General features: G+C 43.0%; 1 protein-coding gene across 1 annotated transcript; it reads right to left on the bottom strand.

Moving 5' to 3' along the window:
- Positions 1–2342: 2342 nt before the first annotated feature.
- LOC306929825 (uncharacterized protein) lies at positions 2343–24724 on the bottom strand. Its single transcript, XM_079510549.1, has 5 exons — positions 24662–24724; positions 24425–24502; positions 8676–8801; positions 5827–6510; positions 2343–4842 (listed from the first exon to the last, which is right to left on the bottom strand). Exons 2-5 carry the CDS (start codon positions 24459–24461, stop codon positions 3548–3550), a joined length of 2142 nt encoding a protein of 713 aa, XP_079366675.1. The 5' UTR covers positions 24462–24502; positions 24662–24724; the 3' UTR covers positions 2343–3547.
- Positions 24725–25491: the final 767 nt, after the last annotated feature.

Below are 25491 nucleotides of genomic sequence, written 5' to 3' on the forward strand. Positions count from 1 at the left end.
TGGATGAAAAAACTTAAGAAGTAGTGATCACCATGAAACTTTCCTAGTTGATTAATTACATGAAAACAATGATTAATTGTATTACAATTATTGGATAAAGCCAGAGTCAACATTCTTATTTCATTTTGTTAACATTTCAAAGTCAAAGGTTTTAAACAGGGGAATATTCAATATTCAATGTCCATGTAACAATCCAACTATAAATTCACCAAGTCTCTGTGTGTCTGTATGTCTGTAATCCAGGTAACTCGAGAGCCGTTCGCTCCACCGACTTCACGAAGATTGATCTACACTGTAGATCAATCTTCGTTCCTACTCTCACATATGGTCATGAAGTGTGGGTCATGACCGAAAGAATAAGGTCGCGAATACAAGCGGCCAAAATTAGTTTTCTTCGACGGGTGGCTGGCATCTCCCTTAGAGATAGGGTGAGAAGTTCAGTCACACGAGAGAGACTCAGAGTAGAACCGCTGCTCCTTCGCCTGGAAAGGAGCCAGCTTAGGTTGTTCGGGCATCTGGTTAGGATGCCTCTCGGGCGTCTCCCTAGGGAGGTCCTCGACGCACGTCCCACTGGGAGGAGACCCCGGGGCAGACCAAGGCGCAGTTGGAGGAAACACATCGACTCACTGGCCTTGGAACGTTTCGGAATCCCCCAGGAGGAAGTCACTAATGTTGCTCTGGAGAGGGAAGTCTGGAGCACTCTGGTGGAGCTGTTGCCCCCGCGACCCGACTACGGATAAGCGGTTGAAGATGGATGAATAGATGTGCACAATACTGCATTAAAAGGCCATTTAAGCATATATGGAAGTTTTGTGGAAGTAAAATAACCATTCCAATCAATTCCCCATATTTGAATTATGCAGAAAAGTGGTTTCATTGGTCTCTGCACAAAATAAGGTACAAAAGTTGATCATATAGGGTTAGGGTCATATAGGTAACCCTGTCACAATTTGTGACAATATACGGGTGCATGAATTCAATGCATGATAACTACCACTAAGCTGCTAGTCTGCAATTTTTATCATACAAAAAAAAATGTGAAGTAGGCCTAGAGATGTACAGATAGTCAAAAATTCAAACAAGAATTTGCCCACCCATTTCGTAATTAACGTGCAAATTAGGGGGGGGGTCTAGCTCATGGACTATAACCTCAATTACACCCACACAACCTGAACTTTGAACATTCTGTGGATTTTCTGTGGCCTGGGGTTTTCTCTGTGTGTTCTGAAGCCTTTTGAGCTGCAATGAAAACGGACAAACAGGCCTCAACAGTGACATCTGCTGGCAAATTGTAATGTCATATGGCTTTTGTGGACTCTTACGTCACAGTCCACAAGAAAATCAGAGCACTTGAGCTTTTGAGCATGCAGAAAATCCCAGACCACAGAACGTCTACTGAATGTTAAAAGTTGAGGTTTTTTGGGTGCAATTGAGCTCAGAAAACATTTAAAAAAACAAGAGATTAAATTAATTTTCCTCCTATGCCACTAAAATGTGGAACGCTCTACCATCAGCCATTAAGACATGTGAATCCCTTGACTCCTTCAAAACTGCTCTCAAAGAGCACCTGCGGACGTCTGCAATTCGAAACTGGCCCCAGAAAATGTTTTTATAGAAGTCTATATTTGTACGTCTCTAAATGTTCTGATGAATTCTGAGTGCGTAATCATGGTTCGTCCACAAAGTAACAGTTTTTGTATTGACTTGTGCTTTCGTTTGAAATGTACCCTGAGACTGCTGTAAATTATTACGTCATTATTTTGTTCACTGATTAATTATTTTATTTTGTAAAGCGTTGTGTTCCGGACATTTGCGTTCCCGTCATTTCCGGCCATTAGGCCTTAAAGGTCTTGTGCCAGAGAGGCTCACTAGGTCAGAGTCGTCGCTTCCTTGTCGACGGAATTTACTTGTTTGAGAGCAGCGTGTCGCTTAAAAGGATTCATTGTTTTTGTGTCAACACTCAGTTTATATTTAAGTTGCATGTTATATTTGTTGAGTTAAATCGATCAATTTACTTTTGTTTCAGTTTGATGGGTTTATTGTTTGTTTTAGGCATCCATTGACTTGAATTAATTCCCTTTGAATCGTTATGAAGCCAGTGAGGTACTTTCAATTTCCAAGTGCATTTTTCCATATCATTATGTTTGTATGCTTTATGTTTTACAATTGTTCTGATCTGTGTTTATTTGTTGTGTTCATCAGTTTGACGTTGGTCTTTGAGTGTCGAAAGAATGCTTAAATAAACCACCAGTAGGCTATATACAACAACCTGACTCGTCTGTGAAGGGAGTGACAGTACCCATTCTACATCTGTAAAATAAACAAACTCAATCAAGACATAGTGAAGAAATAAAAAGCCTTTATTGTATTGTATGGCTAATGCATAGGCAATAATAATACAATATAGTGCTGTATACCGTTGCAGCACACAGCCATCATCAGTGTCTAAACTATTGGTGATTCATTTCATTGTTGGTGTATTTGTTACTGACATTTCAACTGGACTGAAATGTCACAGTTTAAAATACATTTGCTCAGGAGGCACTAAACTGCAACTGGGGGGGGGGGGGGGGGGGGGGGACAATACAACTAATACAATAATAATAATAAAACGATAAAGTATAATGGATAGTAAGTTTCTGCCCGACTGCAATATGTCCCTGTTGCTGCTTAGTAATACTGTAGGACTGTGGAGGGTGTAGAACAGTATTCTTAAACGTCAGCTCGAGACACAAAAGATAACTTATTTGTTTGCCAAGTATCAATATACTTATGGGATCCACTCTATGCTATGGGGACTATTGGGGAAACTATTTGCACCACTGTCACTGTCAATTCACAATATATCTGTTTATTTAAAAACCCTGTAGAAAAGATGTAAGCATATAAGCTCAGTGACCTTGTGGTTAGAGTGTCCGCCCTGAGACTGGGAGGTCGGGGTTCGATCCCCGGCCCGGGTCATACCAAAGACTCTAACAATGGGACCCAGTGCCTCCATGCTTGACACTCGGCATCAAGGGTTGGATTGGGGGTAAGTCCCTGCGACATACTAGCGTCATGTCCAGGGGGTGTACTTGTACAATGTACAATGTACATCAAGCTGCCTCACGCTACAGTAACAGGAGATGGGCCTCATGGCTCGGCAAGGCTACTTACTTACTTATATAAGCAGTATTACATATTCAAACTTTGTGGGGGGGGGGGGGGGGAGTGTACACTAAATGCAGTGTAATAATTATTGCACTCTAGGGTATAGCATCAGAATACTGTTTACCTTGGCATAATTCCCAACTACACCAGTCTTCTGCCATCAGATGACATCGTTGAAATTTGTCTGTGCATGTCATCAGGTGGTGTTTAGCCCTGCCCAGAAAAACGTCTCTCAGCAAGAAATGCCCAAAACAGGGCATTTCCTGTTTACAGGCTCTTTAAACAATATATTTCTGTTTTCGCTCTCATTTTAAAGTGTTAAGTAGTATTAATATTCATATGTTGCTTGTATAACCAATTTCCCTAGCAACATACAGCTGGTTAATTCTCATACTTTTTACAGTGGAGATGATTTCCCCTTGGTGTGAGTATGCTGATGTTTCTTCAGATGACGTGGTTCGTTGAAACTCTTTTTACACTGATTGCAGTGGAAAGGTTTTTCTCCGGTGTGGAGACGCATGTGTGACTTCAGGCTACATATCGTAGTGAAACTCTTGTAACATGTATTACATTGGAAAGGTTTTTCTCCAGTGTGGGTACACATGTGCAACTTCAGGCTACGTGAATCACTGAAACTCTTGTAACATGTATTACATTGTAAAGGCTTTTCTCCAGTGTGGGTACGCATGTGTGACTTCAGGCCACCTGACTGACTGAAACCCTTGTCACATGTATTACAGTGGAAAGGTTTTTCACCAGTGTGGATAAGCATGTGTCTCTTCAGGTGATAAGGCATCCTGAAACTCTTGTCACATTCATTACAGTGGAAAGGTGTTTCTCCAGTGTGGGTACGTAAGTGACTCTCCAGGTGATATGAAGACCTGAAACTCTTGTCACAATGGGTACACTGGAAAGGTTTTTCTCCAGTGTGGTTAACACACTCGTGTGACTTCAGGGCACTTGTTGAACTGAAACTCTTGTCACACTGGTTACAGTGGAAAGGATTTTCTCCAGTGTGGTGGACACGCTCGTGTGACTTCAGAGCACTTGTTTGACTGAAACTCTTGTCACACTGGTTACAGTGGAAAGGTCTTTCTCCGGTGTGCACACGCATGTGTGTTTTCAGGTGAACTGACACACTGAACCTCTTGTTACACATGTTACAACTGAAAGGTTTTTCTCCAGTGTGGAAAAGCTGGTGTGTTCGCAGATGATGAAACACTTTGAAACTCTTACCACACTGTTGACAGTGGAAGGGTCTTTCTCCAGTGTGGATACGCATGTGCATCTTCAGAGCACCTGACGTACTGAAGGTCTTGTCACATGTATTACAGGGGAAAGGTTTTTCTCCAGTGTGAACACGCATGTGTATCTCCAGGGTAGATAATGATAAGCAAGTCTTGCCACAGTGTTTACATGTGAGTGGTTTCTTTCTTGTACAAGTCGGCGGATGTGTTTTTACTTGTCCTGGTTGAGTTAAAGTCTCGGTAAACTTGTCTGTGTCTACTTGTTTCTGGCTGGTTACAGAGCTGGTGATTGGCTGGCGGGATGCTGAGGTGATCTGTCCATCCCTCAGCATTCGGCGGTAGAGATCGTTGTGGCTCCTCTTGAGGTGTTTATGGAGTAAGACTTGAGACGTGAAGGCATATGGACATTCAGAACAGGAAGAGAGTGGAGTCTGGGACCTCACTCCTGAGAGAGAGAGAGAGAGAGAGAGTCAGTCATATTTATACATTGAGATTGAGATACAGTTTCAGACAGGAACATAATGCTGAATGTAACACCGTCCTCATTTTCACATTTGTTTTATGTTCTGGTCCACCTCAACCCTCGAAAGATCACATTGTTGCATGGAAATTAAGCCAAGTTAAGCTAAGTCAGGGGGAGCACAAATACTGCGTGTATTTGTGCTCATGTATTACAGCCTGGGGCAAATACTGCACAAATACTGTGTGCATTTCTGCTCCCCTTGACTTAGCTTAACTTGGCTTAATTTTTCACATACAAATTCCAATGCGTATTACAATGAAAATATCCTAAAAAACTATATTTGGACTAGACTATAGACTATTTTACATGTCATTACACATCCATACCTCTGAAACCAGTGTTATTAATCGAGCGATTGAACCCTGTATGTTTGGAGTGGTGTAAACCACTCCTACAACTGGCTTTGTTAGTTTACGTGTCTGTCTGTGCTCAAAAAATGAGCACGGTTGCTATGGTCACCCAGTTCACACGGGTGTGATTTCATTACGTCAGACCACAGCTGATCAGTCTATATAAGACCTTACACCACTCAGTTCACACGGGTGTGATTTTTTTTGTTTACATCTTATAACCTTACGCACGTTCGCAGTAAGGTTATGTAGAACCAGATTTGGTCTTAAATGTGTTTTCCACAAATTAGGCTTAATAGTCTTAAAAATGGGGGTCGTCTTATAATCAGAGTCGTCTTATATTCGGCACAATATGATATATTGAGATATGAGATATCATGCGTCACCTCAAATTGCTTCTTTTCTCTAGTGTGAATTGCCACAAACGAAAAATATGAATTTGACTGTATGAGTCCCAATGGCTGAACTTGGTTCATGTGCACCTCAGATGAGCCTTTTGAGTTAAGTATATTTTACAAACTGTAGGCTAGATGTAAATAGTTATTCATGTATTTACCTGCATCAGTCTTCATGTTTTGTTTCACATAACTCCCTGTGTGATCCCTCACGGATGTAGTTTGTTCTGATGATTTCAGGTCCTGGGACAGCTTGTTGCTCAAAGACAATCGTCGTCCTTCCACATTTGAAATCTTGTGTGACTTCCGTTTGTTTGAAGCTGAATGACCTTCCCCGGTCTCCTCCCAGTCACTGTCTTCAATGTCAGATTCAGAACAGGGTGAAGTCCACTCATCACTGTCTTCAGTGTCAGATTCAGAACTGTGCGAAGAGAGGAGCTGGTCATCTCTGGTTGGCTGTGATGCTCCACAGTCCTGGACATCAGCTTGTGATTTCATGTGTTCAGTTGAGGTGCTGGCTACAGGCTCTGTCTCTTTGTTATCATCTTCACTTTGCACTGTCAATGTTGACCCATCAGGTCTTAGCAGTAGCCCCTCCACCTGTTCCTCTTTAAACTGTGGAGGTTCTAGTTTCACCTGGACTAGACTGGGGCTGCTCTCCTGCTGTTCATCTTTAAACTGTGGAGGTTCTAGTTTCACCTGGACCAGACGGGGGCTGCTCCCCTGCTGTTCGTCTTTAATCGGCAAAGGTTCTAGTTTCACCTGGACCAGACTGGCGTTGCTCTCCTCAGTCTCCTGCTGTTCAGGTGAAACCTCGTCTTTAAACACAGGAAGGAGTGAGAGATCTAGAATGAAGAGAGAGGAGGGAGAACATCAGAAGAGAGCAACTCAGTAGCCCAATTCCAATACCTTAACTCACCCTTCGCCAATTGCACCTTTTGACGACTATTTTAGTATGTACCTCCCCGCCGATGACGCCAGTTGATTACGTCCAGTATGCCCTCATAACAATCCGGTAGCGGTCCGGTAAAAAATATATGAAAACCTATTAACAGTTTAAGGGCTCCAGACGGAGATCTCCGCCAAGTTAAAGTGCACGGTCAGTTGCCCGAGACGGAGATTGATAAATAGGACGGAGATTAATGATATCAAAACCGGTCGCATCGCTCCACAGCCTAGGAGCGCTTGTTGCCCAATCCTCGGTGTTGCACAACAGTGAGACGTCATCGAAAATGTTCCCTGCCTGTTTAGCGGACGAAAACGAAAATCTTAAAACGTTCATAACTCGATCTAAATCATCCCGTCTAATTATGAAAAAGATCCTGTGTTAGACGCGATAGATTTATTCTTACCTCCCGTTGTTGTCGATCGACTCTAGAGTGGTGTGGCTATTGTTAGCTGCTACACAGACAATAAATGGCTATAAATGATGGGCACATTTTATTAATGGATTAAATAGGTCCGGGCCCTCAAGGTGTTAACACAAACTACGCCAGCATTTATTGATTACTGTGGTATAATTCATGCCGGGGTGCATACTTAGTTTAGACTAGTCATTGGTTAGACATGGGTTAAGGTTAGGTTTAGGTGTGCTGCCCCGTGGGAGGTTAGGTTTAGGGTGAGGGTTTGAGATAGGTTGTAGTTGTAGGACTAATGACTGGTCTAACCAATGACTAGTCTAAACCAAAAACTGTCTAAACTAAGTACTGCATCCCCTATGGCTTGTCCCAGATGGCATTTTTGGTCAAAACAAGGTTTATTCCACGGCCCAGAGCAGACTCTGTGTTGCCTTCTATTAGACTCGGTTAGCTCCGTTTGATAAACAGGACGTGACCACCCATCGTCCAACTTCCTAGTATAAGATCAACACCTACGTAGGTATGTAGCTTTTCAAAATAAGAGCTAGGAGATACAGGCAATTGAAAGAAACAGATAGAATGGGTGTTTATGGTGACGACGATCCAAGATGGCGCGACCCAGTGTTATGACAACAACAGCTAGCAACCAGATGCTAACGTGAGTTATGACTCGATCATAATGCTATGATCATAAGGCATTATAAAACACCAATTGCCGGACATCAACGGCAATGGCGTGGAGCGTAGCATTTATTAATTGGCGTAGATCTACGCGAATGACACGATAACCGTTAAGGGCCCTAGGGGCTTTGGGCCTAGGCTTGTATTCATTGTGCTCCTCTGTATAATATTGGAATCGGTCAGAATCGGTATCGGCAAATATGACCCTGCAAATAATCGGAGATCGGATATCGGTCATAATTTCATAAATCGTGCACCCTACTATATGCGAGGCGCACTTCCAGGGCTGGGAGGGGGCTGTCGCTCGGCTGCTCGACGCGTCCAAAGGGCCACCCTTCTTGGGTACCAGATGGGCTTACTGATTTTTTGGGAAGTGAAAGTGAAGGTTTTCAAAATAAAATAATCGTGCACTTGGGCAGCAGTAAAGGGACTCGTTGCACGTTCGTGGAAAAAAGAAAACAATTTGAAAAATTACGATGTTTTCATTTATGTTGGACTGAACTGAAGTGGAAGCCAAAAGTGGATTATAAGTTTTTTGGTCTTTACACAAGATGGCGCTCTTGGCTAAATTATGATGCATCCCTGACCACGTACCCCCTCTCTGTGTAGGAGAGAACATGGACAGCATGTGGTCACAAAAATGTCCTCTCATGTCTCCCACAGGCAGAGAGATTCTCTTCCTGGTAATTATGCTGCTGTGTTGTTCCAGTTTTCGCCATGGCCACTTTCAATGTTTGATGGCCTCTAACTACTGATGATGCGGTGTTACCATAGATAAGCCAAGAGCGCCATCAACCGTAAAAACAAAAAAAAAACAAAAGACCTCATCGGCAAATATTGGTAAAAAAGACGACAAAGACGCCATCCTCAGTAAGTGAGTTAAAGTACAGAGGGAAGCTTTAAGTTATGCTGATATACATACTTCCAAGAGCAGCACATGTTTAACTGCCTGTAAATAAAACGGTACGTACCTATCCTGTACAACTTTACTACGGGTTGCAACTTTACTACGGGTTGCATCACCTGGACCAGATTGAGGCTACTCTCCTGCTGTTCAGGGGAAACCTCGTCTTTAACCACAGGAAGGAGTGAGATATCTAGAAGGAGGAAAGATGAAGTAACGTCAGCAGAGACTCATTGTGTTTCATTGATTGGATTCGATTGATTCTCCTACTCATTTATTTGTTTTGAAATGATCAGTAGTTTTTATATTTTACAATTACTTTGTTAAATGTTTACACTTGTAACAAATCCTTTATTATAATAACAAAAGCAAGCCTATCTCAGACTATCACACACACACACACACACACACACACACACACACACACACACACACACACACACACACACACACACACACACACACACACACACACTTTTTAAATATTATTAGGCCTATATTTGCTCTATATGTGCGTGTGTACAATTCAAACTGTAGAATTGGTTATTTTCACATACAAAAGTAAGTCTTTCCTTTTCCATGTCACGGACAGAAGTGATTCCTTTGCGTTGGGAGTGCAGACACAGCCATTTATTAGCAACTCTGTACAGCCGTGAGACTCTGCCTTTGATGTGCGTGCGGCCGTTCACAGAGATTAAGTAACGTCAGCAGAGACTCATTGTGTTTCATTGATTGGATTTGATTGATTCTCCTACTCATTTATTTGTTTTGAAATGATCAGTAGTTTTTATATTTTACAATGACTTTGTTAAATGTTTACACATCAGACCCGTCTGAACTGAGTGTTGCGGTACTGTACACAGTACTACCCCGTACTGTACTACTCCATACTTTATTGTACTGTAGTACTTAGGGATGGGTATCGTTGGGATTTTTGTGAATCCGGTACCGGTTCTGCTTATCCATTCCGGTTCCCAACGGTTCCTTATTTTCGGTTCAAAATGGTATAAAATAACTATTTAAAATAATAGGTCAAATGTTTATTTAACAAAAAGTTTTATTCCTATTTATTGCCTTAGTCAAATGTAATGAATAGAGTAACACATCCTTTATTCGACAATAACAATCTCTCACACACACACACACACACACCACACACACACACACAGTGCAGGAAAAGTTGACTATACCCCTCCCCGAGGTATAACAAAATGGGACATCGTTTTTTCATATCTTTAGGATGTCCCCTTCATGAAATGGAGATTTACTTTTACTGTTAACCCTTAGAAGGGGAAAGACGCCAATTGGCGTCATCATCAGCATTCCGGACGAGAGCAATGACGCCAATTGGCGTCTTTCTCGTTTTTTATTAATCTAAACATATTAATATGCTCCGGAGCGCTGTTTAAATTCCTGAGCTTATATTTCAACTCCATTACCCAGAAAACCCGTGTCACGTGACACACGTGTATGCTTTCCTATTGGAAACTGACGCCCGGCCCCCAGTGAACAGGGGGGTTGGTTGACTCCTCCGAGGTGGGCACTGGAGGAAGAGTTTTTCAGCCAGGTTTGCAGTCGGCGCAAAAAAAACAATCTGAAAAATGATCCATCCGTGTCCAGTGGCATTCTCCAGTCCCAGACCGTTGGCCGGGCTGCAACATCCACCCTCGCGGATTACACGTGTGCAATGTTTTTTCTTCTCCCCACCGGAGTTACCACCAAGGCTGATGCCTTCGCTAAAAGGTAATTTTATTGTATTCGAAAATGCCCTAATATGACATGTCTAGTAAGACGATCCCTATATTTGGCCCGAGCCGACCTAGTGCTGATATCAGATAGATGTGGTAGAACCATATATGGATAGATCTAACTGGTTTAGTCATCGTGACAGGCATAGTCGGAGAATATATAACAAGGGTCAGTACTATAGGTAATCGACGTAGCTAACAAAAACATCTGATCAAATGAATGTATTGTACTGTGACTTTGTGGGCCGAATCGTGGCATCGTGGCATACAAATAGATGTTTGTATAATTAGTATCACGATAAAATAATATGGCGACGTTAGAATGACACCACCAATGAGTGATCGCGGGTAATGTAGCTGCCCAGCGTATATCCAGCACCATCGCGTCACCACATTCCACTGGCTGTTGGCTAGTAGTAGTTGCTAACAAACACTGCACAAATGGTACTGGCTATTGACCGGGCCACAAGCCCGGGCAATAGCCAGTACCAATGTTGCTGGATGATTGCGACGCAATGGTGCTGGATATATACCCTGGGCAGCTAGCTACATTACCAGCGATCACTCATTGGTGTTTCATGCTAACGTCGCCATATTATTTTATCGTGATACTACTTATACAAGCATCTATTTGTATTTGTCATGCCACGACTTGGCCCACAAAGACACTGCACAATAAAATCATTTGATCGCCAGCAGCCGGGTAAAACGCCATGTAATAGTAGCGTGCACTGACTACAGCTAAAATGTTTATTTCTTTTTATATATTTAGAACTGGCATCAGATGAGGAGGATGAAGAGTCAAGACTGCGATGGCGTTCTCCGACACTGAACCGGATTCATTCATTCATTCATTTCAGGGGGGGGGCAGTTTTTATTTTATTTAGCCTACTCACACATAACCTGACTCCGCCAGATGGGGCAGCAGAGAGTACACTGGGTTCCCCCCTCCTGCTCCCATCTGGGAACTCTCAGGCAGACTTGATGCCCGGCCACAAAACGGCCTGGCCAATGCTAGAAGTTGCTAGAAGCTGCTGCTGATTGGCCAGGCCGTTTTGTGGCCGGGCATCAAGTCTGCCTGAGAGTAAGTAAACATTTTATCAACTCAGTTCATTTTTTCCCTGGAAGCAGACAAGTCAAGCTTTCTCTGAAGGTCTTTCGTTGTCACACATTCACAACAGAGAATTTTCAATAAATCATTCAAAAACGGGATTATGCCATAGAGAAGTCTACCTACTATATAGAAATCCTTGAAACTCTCAAAGAGTTAAAGTCTTGAAATTGATCCAGGGTCAAAACCCGCTCGGAACCATGGATGAATTCGGACATGCTGACTGCAATGAAAGCCAGGGACAAAAAATGCTCTGAATTTCTAAAATGCAAGTCAAAGCTTGCCAAGCGCTTCGACAGTGATCTCCAAGCTCAGTTGGACAACCTAAAAACCCAACGAAACAAGCTAAGAAACATTGTAACTACCATGACTAAATCAGCTAAAAGTAACTTTATCAATGATAAAGCAGAGGAAAACAAAAACAATCCTCGTGAGCTCTGGAAGCTACTTATCAATCAACTAGGCTGCGGTCAGAAACTAAAAACCAGGTTTTCAAACATAAACATCAAATCGAACGATACTCTCATCACTGACAAGCTTGATGTGGCCAACTACTTGAATATCTTCTTTACAAACATAGCAACAACTCTGGTTAACAAACTGCCCTCCCACTCTGGGCTCTTTGGTGTAGAGCACATTAAAACCTTCTACACTCTACAGAAACCTAGGTGTTTGTAAAGACGATTTTAAACTAGTTATGGTAACAACTGATGAGGTACTTAAGAAATTGAGTGCCCTCCAACCCCACAAAGCCACTGGCCATGACAATATTCCCTCCAAATTTCTCAGAGACTCAGCCATCTGTATAGCTCCAATCATCACCCACATAGTAAACCTCTCCATCAAACAGGGACAGGTCCCCCAAGATTTCAAACTGGCCAAAGTAACCCCCTTGCACAAGAAAGGGAGTAAATTAGACCCCGGCAACTACCGCCCTATTTCTATTCTAAGCTCCATCTCGAAAGTGATGGAAAAAATAGTCTATGAACAGGTTGAAAAGTATCTTGCCACAATAAATTAATGTACGAGTTCCAATCTGGCTTCAGAACATCCCACTCCACTGACACATGCCTTCTCTATTTGAGCGACCACATCAAACATGAGGTGGATGCTGGCAAATACTGCGGCATGGTCATGCTGGACCTCCAAAAGGCTTTTGACACCATGAACCACTCCATACTGGTTAACAAGCTAAAAGCAATTGGTTTCGATAGCACATCAGTGAGCTGGATGCAATCCTACCTGGAGGGGAGAGAACAGATGGTGGAGGTGAATGGAACACTGCCCTCCCAGTGAGCTGTGGCGTTCCACAAGGAAGCATGCTGGGGAATTTACTGTTCCTAATATATGTAAACGACATGACATCAGCTTGTGACTGCAACTTGTTCCCGTTCGCAGATGACTCAGCACTGCTAGTCTCGGACAGGAACAAACTGCAGGTTGAAAAGGCCCTCAGCTCTGAACTCGGTAGAAATGGCACCTGGCTCGCTGATAACAAACTATCTTTACACCTGGGAAAAACTGAATCCATTCTCTTCGGATCTAATAGTAATCTCAGCAAGGCAAATGGCTTCTTGGTTAGAGTGGGTGACAATGTTATCACACGTAAAGATGACATTTACCTAGGTTCCATCCTGAAGGCTAATCGTTCCGGTGATAAAATGGCCACAAACGTAATCAAAAAAGTCAACCAAAGAACAAGATTCCTTTACAGGATCTCCTCATTGTTCAACAAAAACACTTTGAAGACCTTAACAGGAGCCCTCGTACAAGGTTTCTTTGACTATGCATGCACCGCCTGGTACCACAGCACCTCAAAGGCCCTTAAAACTAGGCTCCAGACTTCCCAAAACAAACTGGTCAGGCTCCTACTTGGCCTCACCCCCCGAACCCACCTCACCCCTGCCCACTTTGACAGGCTGGAATGGCTTAGGGTCGACGAAAGAGTACAGCATCTTGCAATGGGTCTGGTCCACAAGATTCGATACACCACCAAGATACCCATGTACCTGTCTAGATACTTCCTTAATGTTAACAAAGTCCACACCCATAACACCAGAGGAAGTGCAACGAACCATGTACAACCCAGATTCGGCACAAACAAGGGACTAAATTATTTTCGCTCCTATGCCACCAAAATGTGGAACGCCCTACCAACAGTCATTAAGACATGCAAATCCCTTGACTCCTTCAAAACCGCTCTCAAAGGGCACCTACGGACGGCTGCAATTCGAAACTGGCCTCCGTAAAATCTGAATCCCCCCCCCACCGCCCACCCCCTTTTCCCCTTAATGTATATTATGTTTCTTTTCCCTTATTACCTCCCTTATGATGAATTCCTGTTCTGTTCTTTGACTATATATAGAAGTGTCTATTTGTACGTCTCTAAATGTTTTGATGAATTGAACAAGGTGGACCCTCTTGTAAACAAGTGTAATGCTTAATTGGGTTGTCCACTCACAGTTAACAGTCTTTGTATTGAGTTTGTGCTTGAAATGTACTGTAATTCTGCAAACTGTTAATAAATATTTCAATCAATCAATGAAGTTACTCACCACATAGGCAATAAAGAACGCCTATCTGAAAGAGAAAGTTCCAAGAAAATCCTCTGTCATTTTTTACCTGCTGTTTGTTTTTACATCATACTTGCACAGATGGTCTACAGGTAGTGTGCCTACATACCAGAACAATCAGAATGCCAATATTTGGTTCTATTGTGAATCAGCAGCCTTTTATATAAGGCCTTAAATAGGCGGAAATAGCAAAAAGTTTACTTTTCTGAGCAACATTCACTTGTAATTTTGGTCCTATTATTGATCAACAAAATGTGACATTGTTTTTTCATATCTTTAAGATGTCCTCTTCATGAAATGGATGGTCAGATGTTTTACTTTTACTGCAAAAGTCAAGAATCCATCCATGAATTGATCCCCACTGCAAAAAACGCCTACCCTGAAAGTGGGTCAATTCTTAGAGATGCAGGCATGTGCAGAGGGGGGGCTTTTGCCTCAAAGTCCCACCACACACACACACACACACACACACACACACACACACACACACACACACACACACACACACACACACACACACACACACACACACACACACACACACACACACACACACACACACACACACACACACACACACACACACACACACACACACACACACACACACACACACGTGTACGTTATGTTTACATGGTAATTAGAATGTATTAATTTACTGTCCATGACACAGGCCAAGTTATTGTGGAACATACTAGTTGGATATTTCTGATTGGCACAAGGGACCCCCACAAAAAGACCACACCAAAATAGTGCCCTTTTATGGGGGTTTGGCACCTTCCCCCTCAGTGCTCTCTACCCCTAAAGCAACCAGGATGCCAATATTTGGTTCTATTGTGAATAAGCAACCTTTTATATAAGGCCACGCAAAATAATACATTGGTCTCCGGTTGCCGACCGACACACACACTAACGTAGTTCTACCACTGCTCTCTGCGACTCTGTCCCTCTCACGTGTGGATTTTATTTTGGTTAATTGAAGATGAAAACAGCAAAGCTTTTTATGGTTACAAGGTTAGTAGCCTATAATCCTTTCTCCTCCCTGCAGTCAGTGCAGTGGACCTCTCTCTGACTCGTGTGTGTGTGTGTGTGTGTGAGAGAGGAGACGTCAGTGCAGAGTGTGTCTGTAGTAGGGATGCCGCCGATTAATCGATTTTCCGATTAATTGTCGCCGTCCCCAAAATCGAATTTAATTATCATTTTTTTAATTATTATTTTTGCTTGATTTAATCAACGAAAATATAGGCTAATTCTAATAATAGTACTAGTATTAATAATTGTACATGGTCATTGATTTATTATCACAAGTGCCACCAGTTGTTTTACTGTAAACTTGCATGGAGGACGTTCAGCAGCAGCACAGACTAGTGCAGGCTGGGCTGCCTGCTACACACACCGACCCCGCCTCCTCCCTCAGTCACTCACACGTGAGATTGATTGATGCGGAACAAGAAAACCACCACCACACTAAACAAAAATGGAACCAGTATGGAACAAGCAAAAGAAGAGGAAGAGTTCCTCGTGGAACTACTTCGTACAAATAAGCGATGTGCTGGTAAAATGCAAGCTCTGTGAAAAGACTTTAGCCTACCACAACTCTACTTCAGCAATGAACTCTCATTTGAGCAGTAGCCATGCCGCTGAGACTACAAAGAAAGACACGGCACAGCCGCCCATAACCACCTACATTACAACGCCTCGGCTCTGCAGTGAGACCCGTGCAGCTCACATAACTAAACTAATCACCACGATGATAGTGAAGGACATGCTGCCAATACGTTTTGTGGATGGAAAGGGTTTCCGTGACCTTATGGCATGTGTGGAACCTGATTACACAGTCCCGGGCCGTACTTCGATGACAACACGAATTGAAAAGCTGTATAGAGAAAAGGCACTGGATCTGCGCACACAGATGCCCCAAAGGTGTCCATAACCACCGACGGGTGGACAGCACTAACAACTGAATCGTATGTCACCATAACCTGCCATTACATCGATTTGAGATGCAAAGTGCAGTATTGCAGACCCGTGCAATGACAGAAAGACAGCAGAGAATCTCGCGGAGGGCCTCCGCAGTGCCACAGAGTCCTGGGGGATATTGGACAAAGTGTGCATGATAACGCCAGCAATGTGACACTCGCCAATAACCAGTACCTGGATTGGGATTCAAGTCCGTGTTATGCCCATACACTCCAACTTGCCATTAATGATGGATTCAAGCTCAATGATATACACAAAGTCGTCGCTGGTGCCAGCCGTCTTGTGTCACATTTCCACCACAGCACTACAGCAACACATGCGCTCGTTGAGAAGCAGGTTTGTATTTTAATACGTTAATCCCCCCCCCCCCCCCTTTTTATGAACTGGAATAAAACTGTAGCACGGTTTATAATTATATTATAATTATAATTATAATAAAGTACAAATAAAAGCAGTCCCTAAAGTGGCAGTCCCAAGACTGCCACGTGCGGCGAGTCAGGAGTTACCATTTCCATGATATATCCCACCACAGCAACTTTGCTAAACAAACACCTGGTTGTTACTGCAACTACATCCAAAAAGGCTGCGGAGTTCATGCAAACAGTGGCTGAGTCACTGAAACGGCGAATGAAACCCGACAAGTTAGAGAGTGCAACTACAGTCCCGTTCATCGCCTCGTTTCTTGACCCGAGGCACAAACACCTCAAGTTTGCTGGTGATGCTCTCAAGGATGTGGTCAAGGCCAGGGTTACAGCACTGCTTTCAGCCACAGTAGCAGCAGACGAGCGTGATGACGACATTGCCGAACCTGAGATCACCGAGGATGAGAACTCCGAATCAGCGGGGCCCGCCGCAGCCGCGGCGGGGTCTGGAGTGGCTGAAAAGAGACCCCGAATCGACCAGTCTGCAATGCTGTCGTTGTTTGGTGAGGGGTATCATACGGAGGCACCTGTAACGCCTGAAATGGAAATAAGGAACTACTGCGAAGACATATGCATCGCTCCTCATTTGGATCCCCTCGACTGGTGGAGAGTGAATCAATCGAAGTATGAGAGGCTGGCCAAACTCGCAAGGGCATACTTGTGTGTGCCAGCTACATCGGTGGTTTTTTCAGCAGCAGGACTTGTCCTTAACCGGCTGCGCTCTCGTCTGGACCCAGAGCACGTTGACCAGCTCATCTTTTTAAACAAAAACGACTAAGACCTTTTTGTTGCATTTGAAGTAAAAGTTTGCGTGAAGCTGATTTAAATTGTAAACTGGTTGACACCTTTGGACTGTAAACTGATGGTAGGCCTACTAGGCTATATATTTTTTTTTTTTATCATTTTGATGCACAAGAAAGTGACGCAGCTATTATTTGTGTTTGTTGTTTGACTGCTACTACTGTTTCATTTCATTGTTAAAGATAATTATTTTAAAAAAAATACTTGCAAGGCTTGAAGTGCCTGACTTTTGTTTAGCGCTGCACACGTTAATTAAGCCTATTGATTCATTTCAATTTAGCCAATGTAGGGCAGGCTACTGCTACAGTTTTTTTCCATTGTTAAAGAGAATTGAAGAAAAAAAAAGAGAATTGTAAAGGCCTGAAGTGCCTGCCTTTAGTGTAGGACTGCACACGTGAAGTAGGCCTATAGTAACTATTGATTTGAATTAAATTCAATGTAGCCAATGTATAGGCTCAGGCTGTTATTTAATTGTATTGCTTTTGCACTTAAGAGCCATTGTGTAGTGTACTTCATGCAAACTTTAAGGTGCGTTCCAGTAAAGAAAATGACCGAAATCTATGTGTCTGTGGTTTCTCTGCATGTGCAGACTGCAGAGCAGTGCTCCATGCAATTTTACAGTAAAACAGCTGGTGGTGTGAATAGTAAATCAATGACCATTTACAATTAATAACACTATTACTATTATTAGAAAACCCTGTACACTCAAGACACTGCCCCCGCTGCCACCCATAGATCTATATGGAGCTGACCTATTCTGAAATTCCATATGTTGATCTGACCTCATCAAACCATGTACACTCAAGACATGCTCCATATATGGCCAGTACAGAATTCATTCCATATGTTGATGTTACCCCCCATGCCAAATCGCCAGCGCTCACCCAGCAGTCACCCAGGTCACCTGGCCCACCTGACGTCACAACGGACAAGGTGGCGTGCACGCATCCACCTGGGCCAGGTGGATGCGTGCACGCCCGCCGGTGTTATAGGTGGAAATAGCTATAGTTCTCATGTCTAATACTGCTCCTACTCTTCTATCAGGTAGAACAAAACTTGACATTGTTCTTCCATAACTTTGACTGGTCCGCTTCATGAAATGGAAGGTCAAGTTTTACTTTCACCTCAAAAGTCATGAAATGTATCCATGAGATTTGCAAATGCAGAAAAGTCCCTACCTTCCCAAGTTAATCCTGCTCCATTGTCCACCTACTTTTTGCATATTACATATTTGCGCATAGTCTACAGCAGCGGTTCCCAAACCTTTTTGGCCATGCACCCCCTGTTACCTCCCGACCTAGCTGATGCACCCCACACCCACCTGCCCCCCCCACATGGAAATATAAAGCTAGAGACATATATTTCCTTTTTATCCACATATATGAACCTGAATATGGCATAATATATGCAGCATAGGTTTTATGCTGCATTACTTGCCATATATTGGCATAATATATTTAAAACTAGAAAAAGTGCCCTTCTGGGCACAGGTCTCCACCAGGAGGATAGGAGTGTGTGTGTGATGTTTGGCAAAATGTTTAGAAGCAATATAAACGTGTGTGTGTGTGTGTGTGACGTGGCTTGGCCTGTTGTAGCGCCACCATGAGGCTGATTTGAAAACTGTCAAGTAGCATTTCTTCCAAAGCCTAGTGGGAATATGCATGCAGTTTCACCACAATCGGACGCTGCGTTGAGTAGTTGTGGCGATTTGTACAAAACGGGTACAAAGCGGGCTACTCCTGAAAAGTTTAGAAGCCAATCGTAGCCAATGAGGGTGGATTATGAGAAATCAAACAACCCCATCTTGATCACATGACTATGAAGAGCATGTGTACCGATTTGCGTGAAATTTGGATAAAATCTGAAGGAGTAATATTAGAAAATGTGTTGTACATATGTCGGCCTCCTGGTGGCGCTATAAAGAGCAGATGTGAAAAATTCCAGGCAAAGGTTTTTCCTTGGCCTCTAGGGAGTTGGCATACAAAGTTATCCACAGATCCGTGCAGTTAGAGGTAAAAACACTTTTCGGCCAGTTATAGCGCCACCATGAGGCTGAGTTGAAAATGTTCATGTGGCATTTCTTCCTCGGCCTAGTGGGAATGTGCGTGCACAATTTCACGGAAATCACAAAATGTGTTTGCAGCATTTTGTTTGAAACTGAGCACTCCTCAGTTTCAAAATTTGGCATCGACCGGGTTAACGGTGCCGGAGATTAGGTGTTCACAGACGGAAGGACGGACGGACAGACACACACACACGGACGGACGGAGTACAAAACATACTCTCTCCCCATGCCTTCGGCCTGGTGGAGACAATAAAACCATAGCACCACCATTAGACATTTCATGTCGCACACCCCCTAGAAGGCGAAGTTTGGGAACCACTGGTCTACAGGTAGGACTCCTAATATTTTTTTCAAGAGTTACTTCTAAATGTTCTAATCCTGATCTAATACTGTAAAATGCCTATACAAACTTAATAACAGGAAATATATTTCGATGCCATGTTTTTAGTTTACCTACTTCATATTCATGTGGATTCTAAGGATGTTTCTCAAAACAACTGGAATGACAAAATATTGTTGTCTTCTATTGTAAGTCTTCTATGGTAGTACTCATCAATCAGCAGCTTATTGTCTCCACCAGGCCGAAGGCATGGGGAGAGAGTATGTTTTGCACTCCGTCCGTCCGTCCGTGTGTCCGTCCGTCCGTCTGTGAACAGCTAATCTCCGGCACCGTTAACCCGGTCGATGCCAAATTTTGCACACACACTCCCTGGATGCCAACGATGAACCTCTGCCCCAAAATTTCCAGAACGGCCTGTTATAGCGCCACCAGGAGGCCGCTTTGTGCAAAACAAGTTTTTGGACAGTACACCTACAGATTTTGTCCAAACATCACGCAAATTGGTACACAGTCTCTCTAGAGCCATTCAAAGAAACGGGTCTTTCAGATTTCTCAGACTCCATCCTGATTGGCTAAGATTGGCTTCCAAAGTTCGCAGGAGTGCTCAGTTTCAAATAAAATCTTGCAAATCATGAACACATCGTGTGATTTCCGTGAAATTGTGCACGCACATTCCCACTAGGCCGAGAAAGAAATGCCACATGAACATTTTCAACTCAGCCTCATGGTGGCGCTATAACTCGCCGAAACGTGTTTTTACCTCTAACTGCACGGATCTGTGGATAACTTTGTATGCCAACTCCCTAGAGGCCAAGGAAAAACCTTTGCCTGGAATTCTTCACATCTGCTATTTATAGCGCCACCAGGAGGCCGACATATGTAAAACACATTTTCTAATATTACTCCTTCAGATTTTATCCAAATTTCACGCAAATCGGTACACATGCTCTCCATAGTCATGTGATCAAGACGGGTTTGTTTGATTTCTCATAATCCACCCTCATTGGCTACGCTTGGCTTCTAAACTTTTCAGGAGTAGCCCGCTTTGTACCCGTTTTGTACAAATCGCCACAACTACTCAACGCAGCGTCCGATTGTGGTGAAACTGTGCATGCATATTCCCACTAGGCTTTGGAAGAAATGCCACTTGACAGTTTTCAAATCAGCCTCATGGTGGCGCTACAACAGGCCAAGCCGCGACACACACACACACACACACACACACACACACACACACACACACACACACACACACACACACACACACACACACACACACACACACACACACACACACACACACACACACACACACACACACACACACACACACACACACCTGTGCCCAGAAGGGCACTTTTTCTAGTTCTCAATGTCATCTTGAGCATTGTATGGGGAACTGACTGACTGGGGCCAAATTGGTTTCCATAAACTGCTGATTGATTATTATTCATTAAGAATTCTACAGCATTAAACCATACTGCATTTAGGCTATATGGACCTATAGAATACAACATCAATAATGGGTCATTCTTGATGCTTTGAGGTGGAGAGATATTAGGCCTACCTGAGAATAATAGATTCTATATGAATATGAAGTGGCTGGGTAAAAACATATTGTCTCCGCCAGGCCGAAAGGCATGGCAGAGACTATGTTTTGCACCCTGTCCGTCCGTCCACGTGTGTCCGTCATCTGTTCAATAAAGAAACAGGTCTTTCAGAGTTTTCATATTCCATCCTGACTGGCTAAGATTGACTTCCAACCCACAATAACCTGTAATTGGTCTGGCGGAGACCTGTACTCCGAGTGTAACACCTATGATTCTAACCCAGAGAGCCTATAAAACCCTGCTGATTCACAATACAAGCCTATTTTAACATATTTGTCTGGTTGTTTTGGGCAGTGTTGTTTTGGGCAGTTTGGGCTGTAGGGTAGACACTACTGTCTACAGCAGGGGTGTCAAACTGGTGATCCATGGGCCACATGCGGCCCAGGGAGAGGTCCAATGCGGCCCTCGACATGATTTTCAAAAAGGAAACAACGCTGCTACTCCCCCTCCCCCACCTACCCCGCTAACGGCCCTGCTGTAGACTGCTTTGTCTCTGCCCAGGTGTGGAATGTTGTCACTGACGGGCTCGTTAACAGTCTATTCAACTACTAGTTGAGTTGGATACTCCTCACACTCTGATGCAGAAGGACATGGAGAGGCTAACCATAGTTGTTACAGCTCAGTAGAGTTTCATGTCAAGTTTCAAGTGAGGAATATATAGTCTACTTCCACACGATAGTCAAAGCAAAGAGATGCAAAGTGTCAGATTTCATGATGACTACACCATGTCAATTTGCCATTTTGGATATTTTTGATAAAATAATAATTGCATTTTTAACTAGTCAATTTTCGAATGGTTTTTTGGGTATTTTTTTCCACCTCGTACAAAATGTCTTGTAGCCTACAACTGTAATACAAATAAAGTCAATTTATGTCAATAAACAGTCTAGAAAACAAAGCCAAGTGACAACTGTGTAAGTCAACGCACGTGAGCTGCAACTAGTCGCGGCCCTCATCAAGTCACCTTTCGCGCAATGTGGCCCTCGCCCCAAAAGTTTGACACCCCTGGTCTACAGACACCTGGGGACACTGTATGCACTTATTTTGGTGCAGAAAATTAATTGAAGAATTGCATGACTTTTGCAGTCAAAGTAAATAGATTGATGGTTGATAATAGATGCTTTTGACTATTTCTTCCTCTAATAAGGCCTTATATTAAAGGCTGCTGATTCACTATAGAACCACACATTGGCATTTAGGTTGCTTTAGGATGTAGGCTACCTGACTAGACCATCTGTGCAAGCATGACATAAAAACAACCATGCAGCAGGTAGAAAATGACAGAGGACTTTCTTGGCTCTCCCCCTTTCAGGATAGGCGTTTTTTCATTATGTGGAGTCACTTCATGGATTAATTTCGTGACTTTTGCAGTAAAAGTAAAACTTGGGACAATTTCATGAAGGGGACATCCTAGAGATATGAAAAAACTATGTCCCATTTTTTTCTACCCCTGATAAAGTGTAGGACAAGTGAATGTTGCTCAGAAAAGTAAACTTTTTGCTATTTCTGCCTATTTAATACCTTATATAAAAGACTGCTGATTCACAATAGAACCAAATATTGGCATTCTGATTGTTCTGGGATGTAGGCACACTACCTGTAGAGTAGACCATCTGTGCAAGTATTATGTAAAAACAATCAGCAGGTAGAAAATGACAGAGGATTAACTTGGAATCCTAAAGATTTGAAAAAACTATGTCCCGTTTTGTTATACCTCGGGGAGGGGTATCTCAAAAACTAAGCCTAGAGGGTTTGTTCCTGCACTAATGGTGAAAGCTGTTGTTTTGACCCGGTGAAGGAATGGCGGAAAGCCCCCGAAATACTAGCCGCAATTTGCAACTCTAGATTTTTTTATAATGGGATGAATCTAGAGTTGCAATACCCTCCATGGACTCCCCACTCATCAGTTTGCGTTTGCGATCTGCTTGTCTTAAACGACGTTAAACTCACCAACATTGCAGCTGTAGTCCAAGCTTGAATTATTCTCTTTCAGTCTGCAAAGCTTGTTTTTCATAAAAATCCCCCGTAGACATGTTATGAGCTACTTTCTGTCAAGAAGAAGAAATGTTGGAGTTTGGAAGCGCTCGTTTGTATTAAGGGGTCGCGCTGCTGGCTGCTGCCTCCTGCATTATGTGCAAATGCGAAACAGATGCATGCAGGGACGTTCAGTGACTTACGACGAGCGCTTCCAAACTCCAGCACTTAGAAAAAGAATCACTTGCACAGAATTCCTTGACAGAAAGTAGCTCATAACATGTCTACGGGGGATTTTTATGAAAAACAAGCTTTGCAGATTGAAAGAGAATAATTCAAGCTTGGACTACAGCTGCAATGTTGGTGAGTTTAACGTCGTTTAAGACAAACAGATCGCAAACGCAAAATGATGAGTGGGGAGTCAATGGAGGGTATTGCAACTCTAGATTCATCCCATTATAAAAATAATCTAGAGTTGCAAATTGCGGCTACCGAAATACCAGTAGCCTAGCCCAAACAATTAGACTCTCGTAGGTTTTTTTCGATTCTGACGAATCTCTCTACGAGAGTCTAAAAGACTAGTCCCTCAAAAAAGGGCTCGTGTTTACGTTTGTGCCTCAAAATCACTCTTACCTTGTACAAATGCAAAAATCTAAAATCGAAATAATTTTGCCCCACATGTCCGGCGGGTGTCCGGAAAACAATTACACCCGTAGCGACCGTAGTTTTCAATAAAAAAAATATTTTAATCCACTCCGTCCATACTCCTCCATTGTAAATGCGCAACAGAACATTGGCCGCGCCCCTAGTGGCCAGGGTTCTGTTGCGCATTTACAATGGAGAGAAAACCAAGATGGCCGCCAGATTCCGAGACAGAGTATGGACGGAGTGGATTCGTCAGAATCGAAAAAAACCTCTACGAGAGTCTAAATGTTTGGGCTACCAGTAGCCCATGTGCACGTCTCAAAGAATAACACATTCGTGGGTCCTTGACATGAACATATTAGAGTTGCGTTCTTCTATTCCAGGTTTAAGTAACATTAAGCAAGCAAAACAAATAAACAACTACACTTTAGAAACAAGCTTTTAAAAAAACAGCTTCATATCAATATTTGTTACCGACTTAAATAAAAACAATTGCAAAGTCGCTTCTAAATAGCGGACAACATGGGAACACTGTTGGTCACTGTACCTGTGAACATGTCCTGGTCAGTCTCTCTGGTCTCCATCTTCACAGTTTGGATTTTCCTCTCAACCTCGTCCTCTGTATCTGTAGCATAGAGTATATGATGTAGCCTACACCAATTCAATTCTGTATCGTTTCGTCAGTGGTGTTCAGTAACGATTTACTTTACTATAACAAACACAACAACAACGTTTGGGTACCCGAGGCTACTCTGCATAAACGTTCACTCCGTTGTGTTCTAACCTCGCGTCTCACCACCAGACTTTACATCTGTTCTGTTGTTCTGACTCGACTCGTAGTTCTGTGTCCCTCTCTTTCTCTCGTCCGTAGAGAAACACGCTTAACTGCACCCTGTTCCCAGCAGAATGTTGGCGGATCGCAACCAACGTAAAGGTGCATACTGCCACCTACTGTACAAGAGTGTGCAACATCATGTCAATTTCCCAATTTCTTTCCTTATATTCTACTACTCAGGTTTGTATTGTACAGAAAAGAAAACAATGCCTTCCTCACCATTGCTACCTTTCCTGCAATTGTTTTGTGCTCTTTCCTCTTTGTACCTGCACAATTCAATAAAATTTGCTCTACATTTTTAGATAGCTGTTTGTCGCTGGGTCCCTGCCTGGGTCTGTCTGTCTGTCTGAGCATGAAATAGCGTTTGGTTAGTTTTCACAACCAAGTGTCACTGTTTCGCAGCCTAACACACACGCACGCACGCACGCACGCACGCACACACACACCCACACAACAATACATGATGATTTGGGGTGTTACAGTACAGTACAGTACAGTACAGTACAGTACAGTACAGTACAGTACAGGGACCCCCTAGGGACCCACAAACGGTAACTTCCGGGGTCCCCCATACAGAGTTGCACCACTCACTTCATACAGGTGTGATTTTCTATTTCTCCACAATTGTCACATGTATTGCTCTCTACCTTACCCATAGTAAAAAGTGTACTATTTAACCCTGTGTGGTCCACCCTAAGTCTTGTAATGATTATTTATTCCTTTACTGTTTCATGTATTTTGTAATACCCTACTATTAAACTATTACACTACTATTACAC

Source organism: Electrona antarctica, assembly GCF_951216825.1.
Source record: "Electrona antarctica genome assembly, chromosome: 9".
Classification (NCBI taxonomy): Eukaryota; Metazoa; Chordata; class Actinopteri; order Myctophiformes; family Myctophidae; genus Electrona; species Electrona antarctica.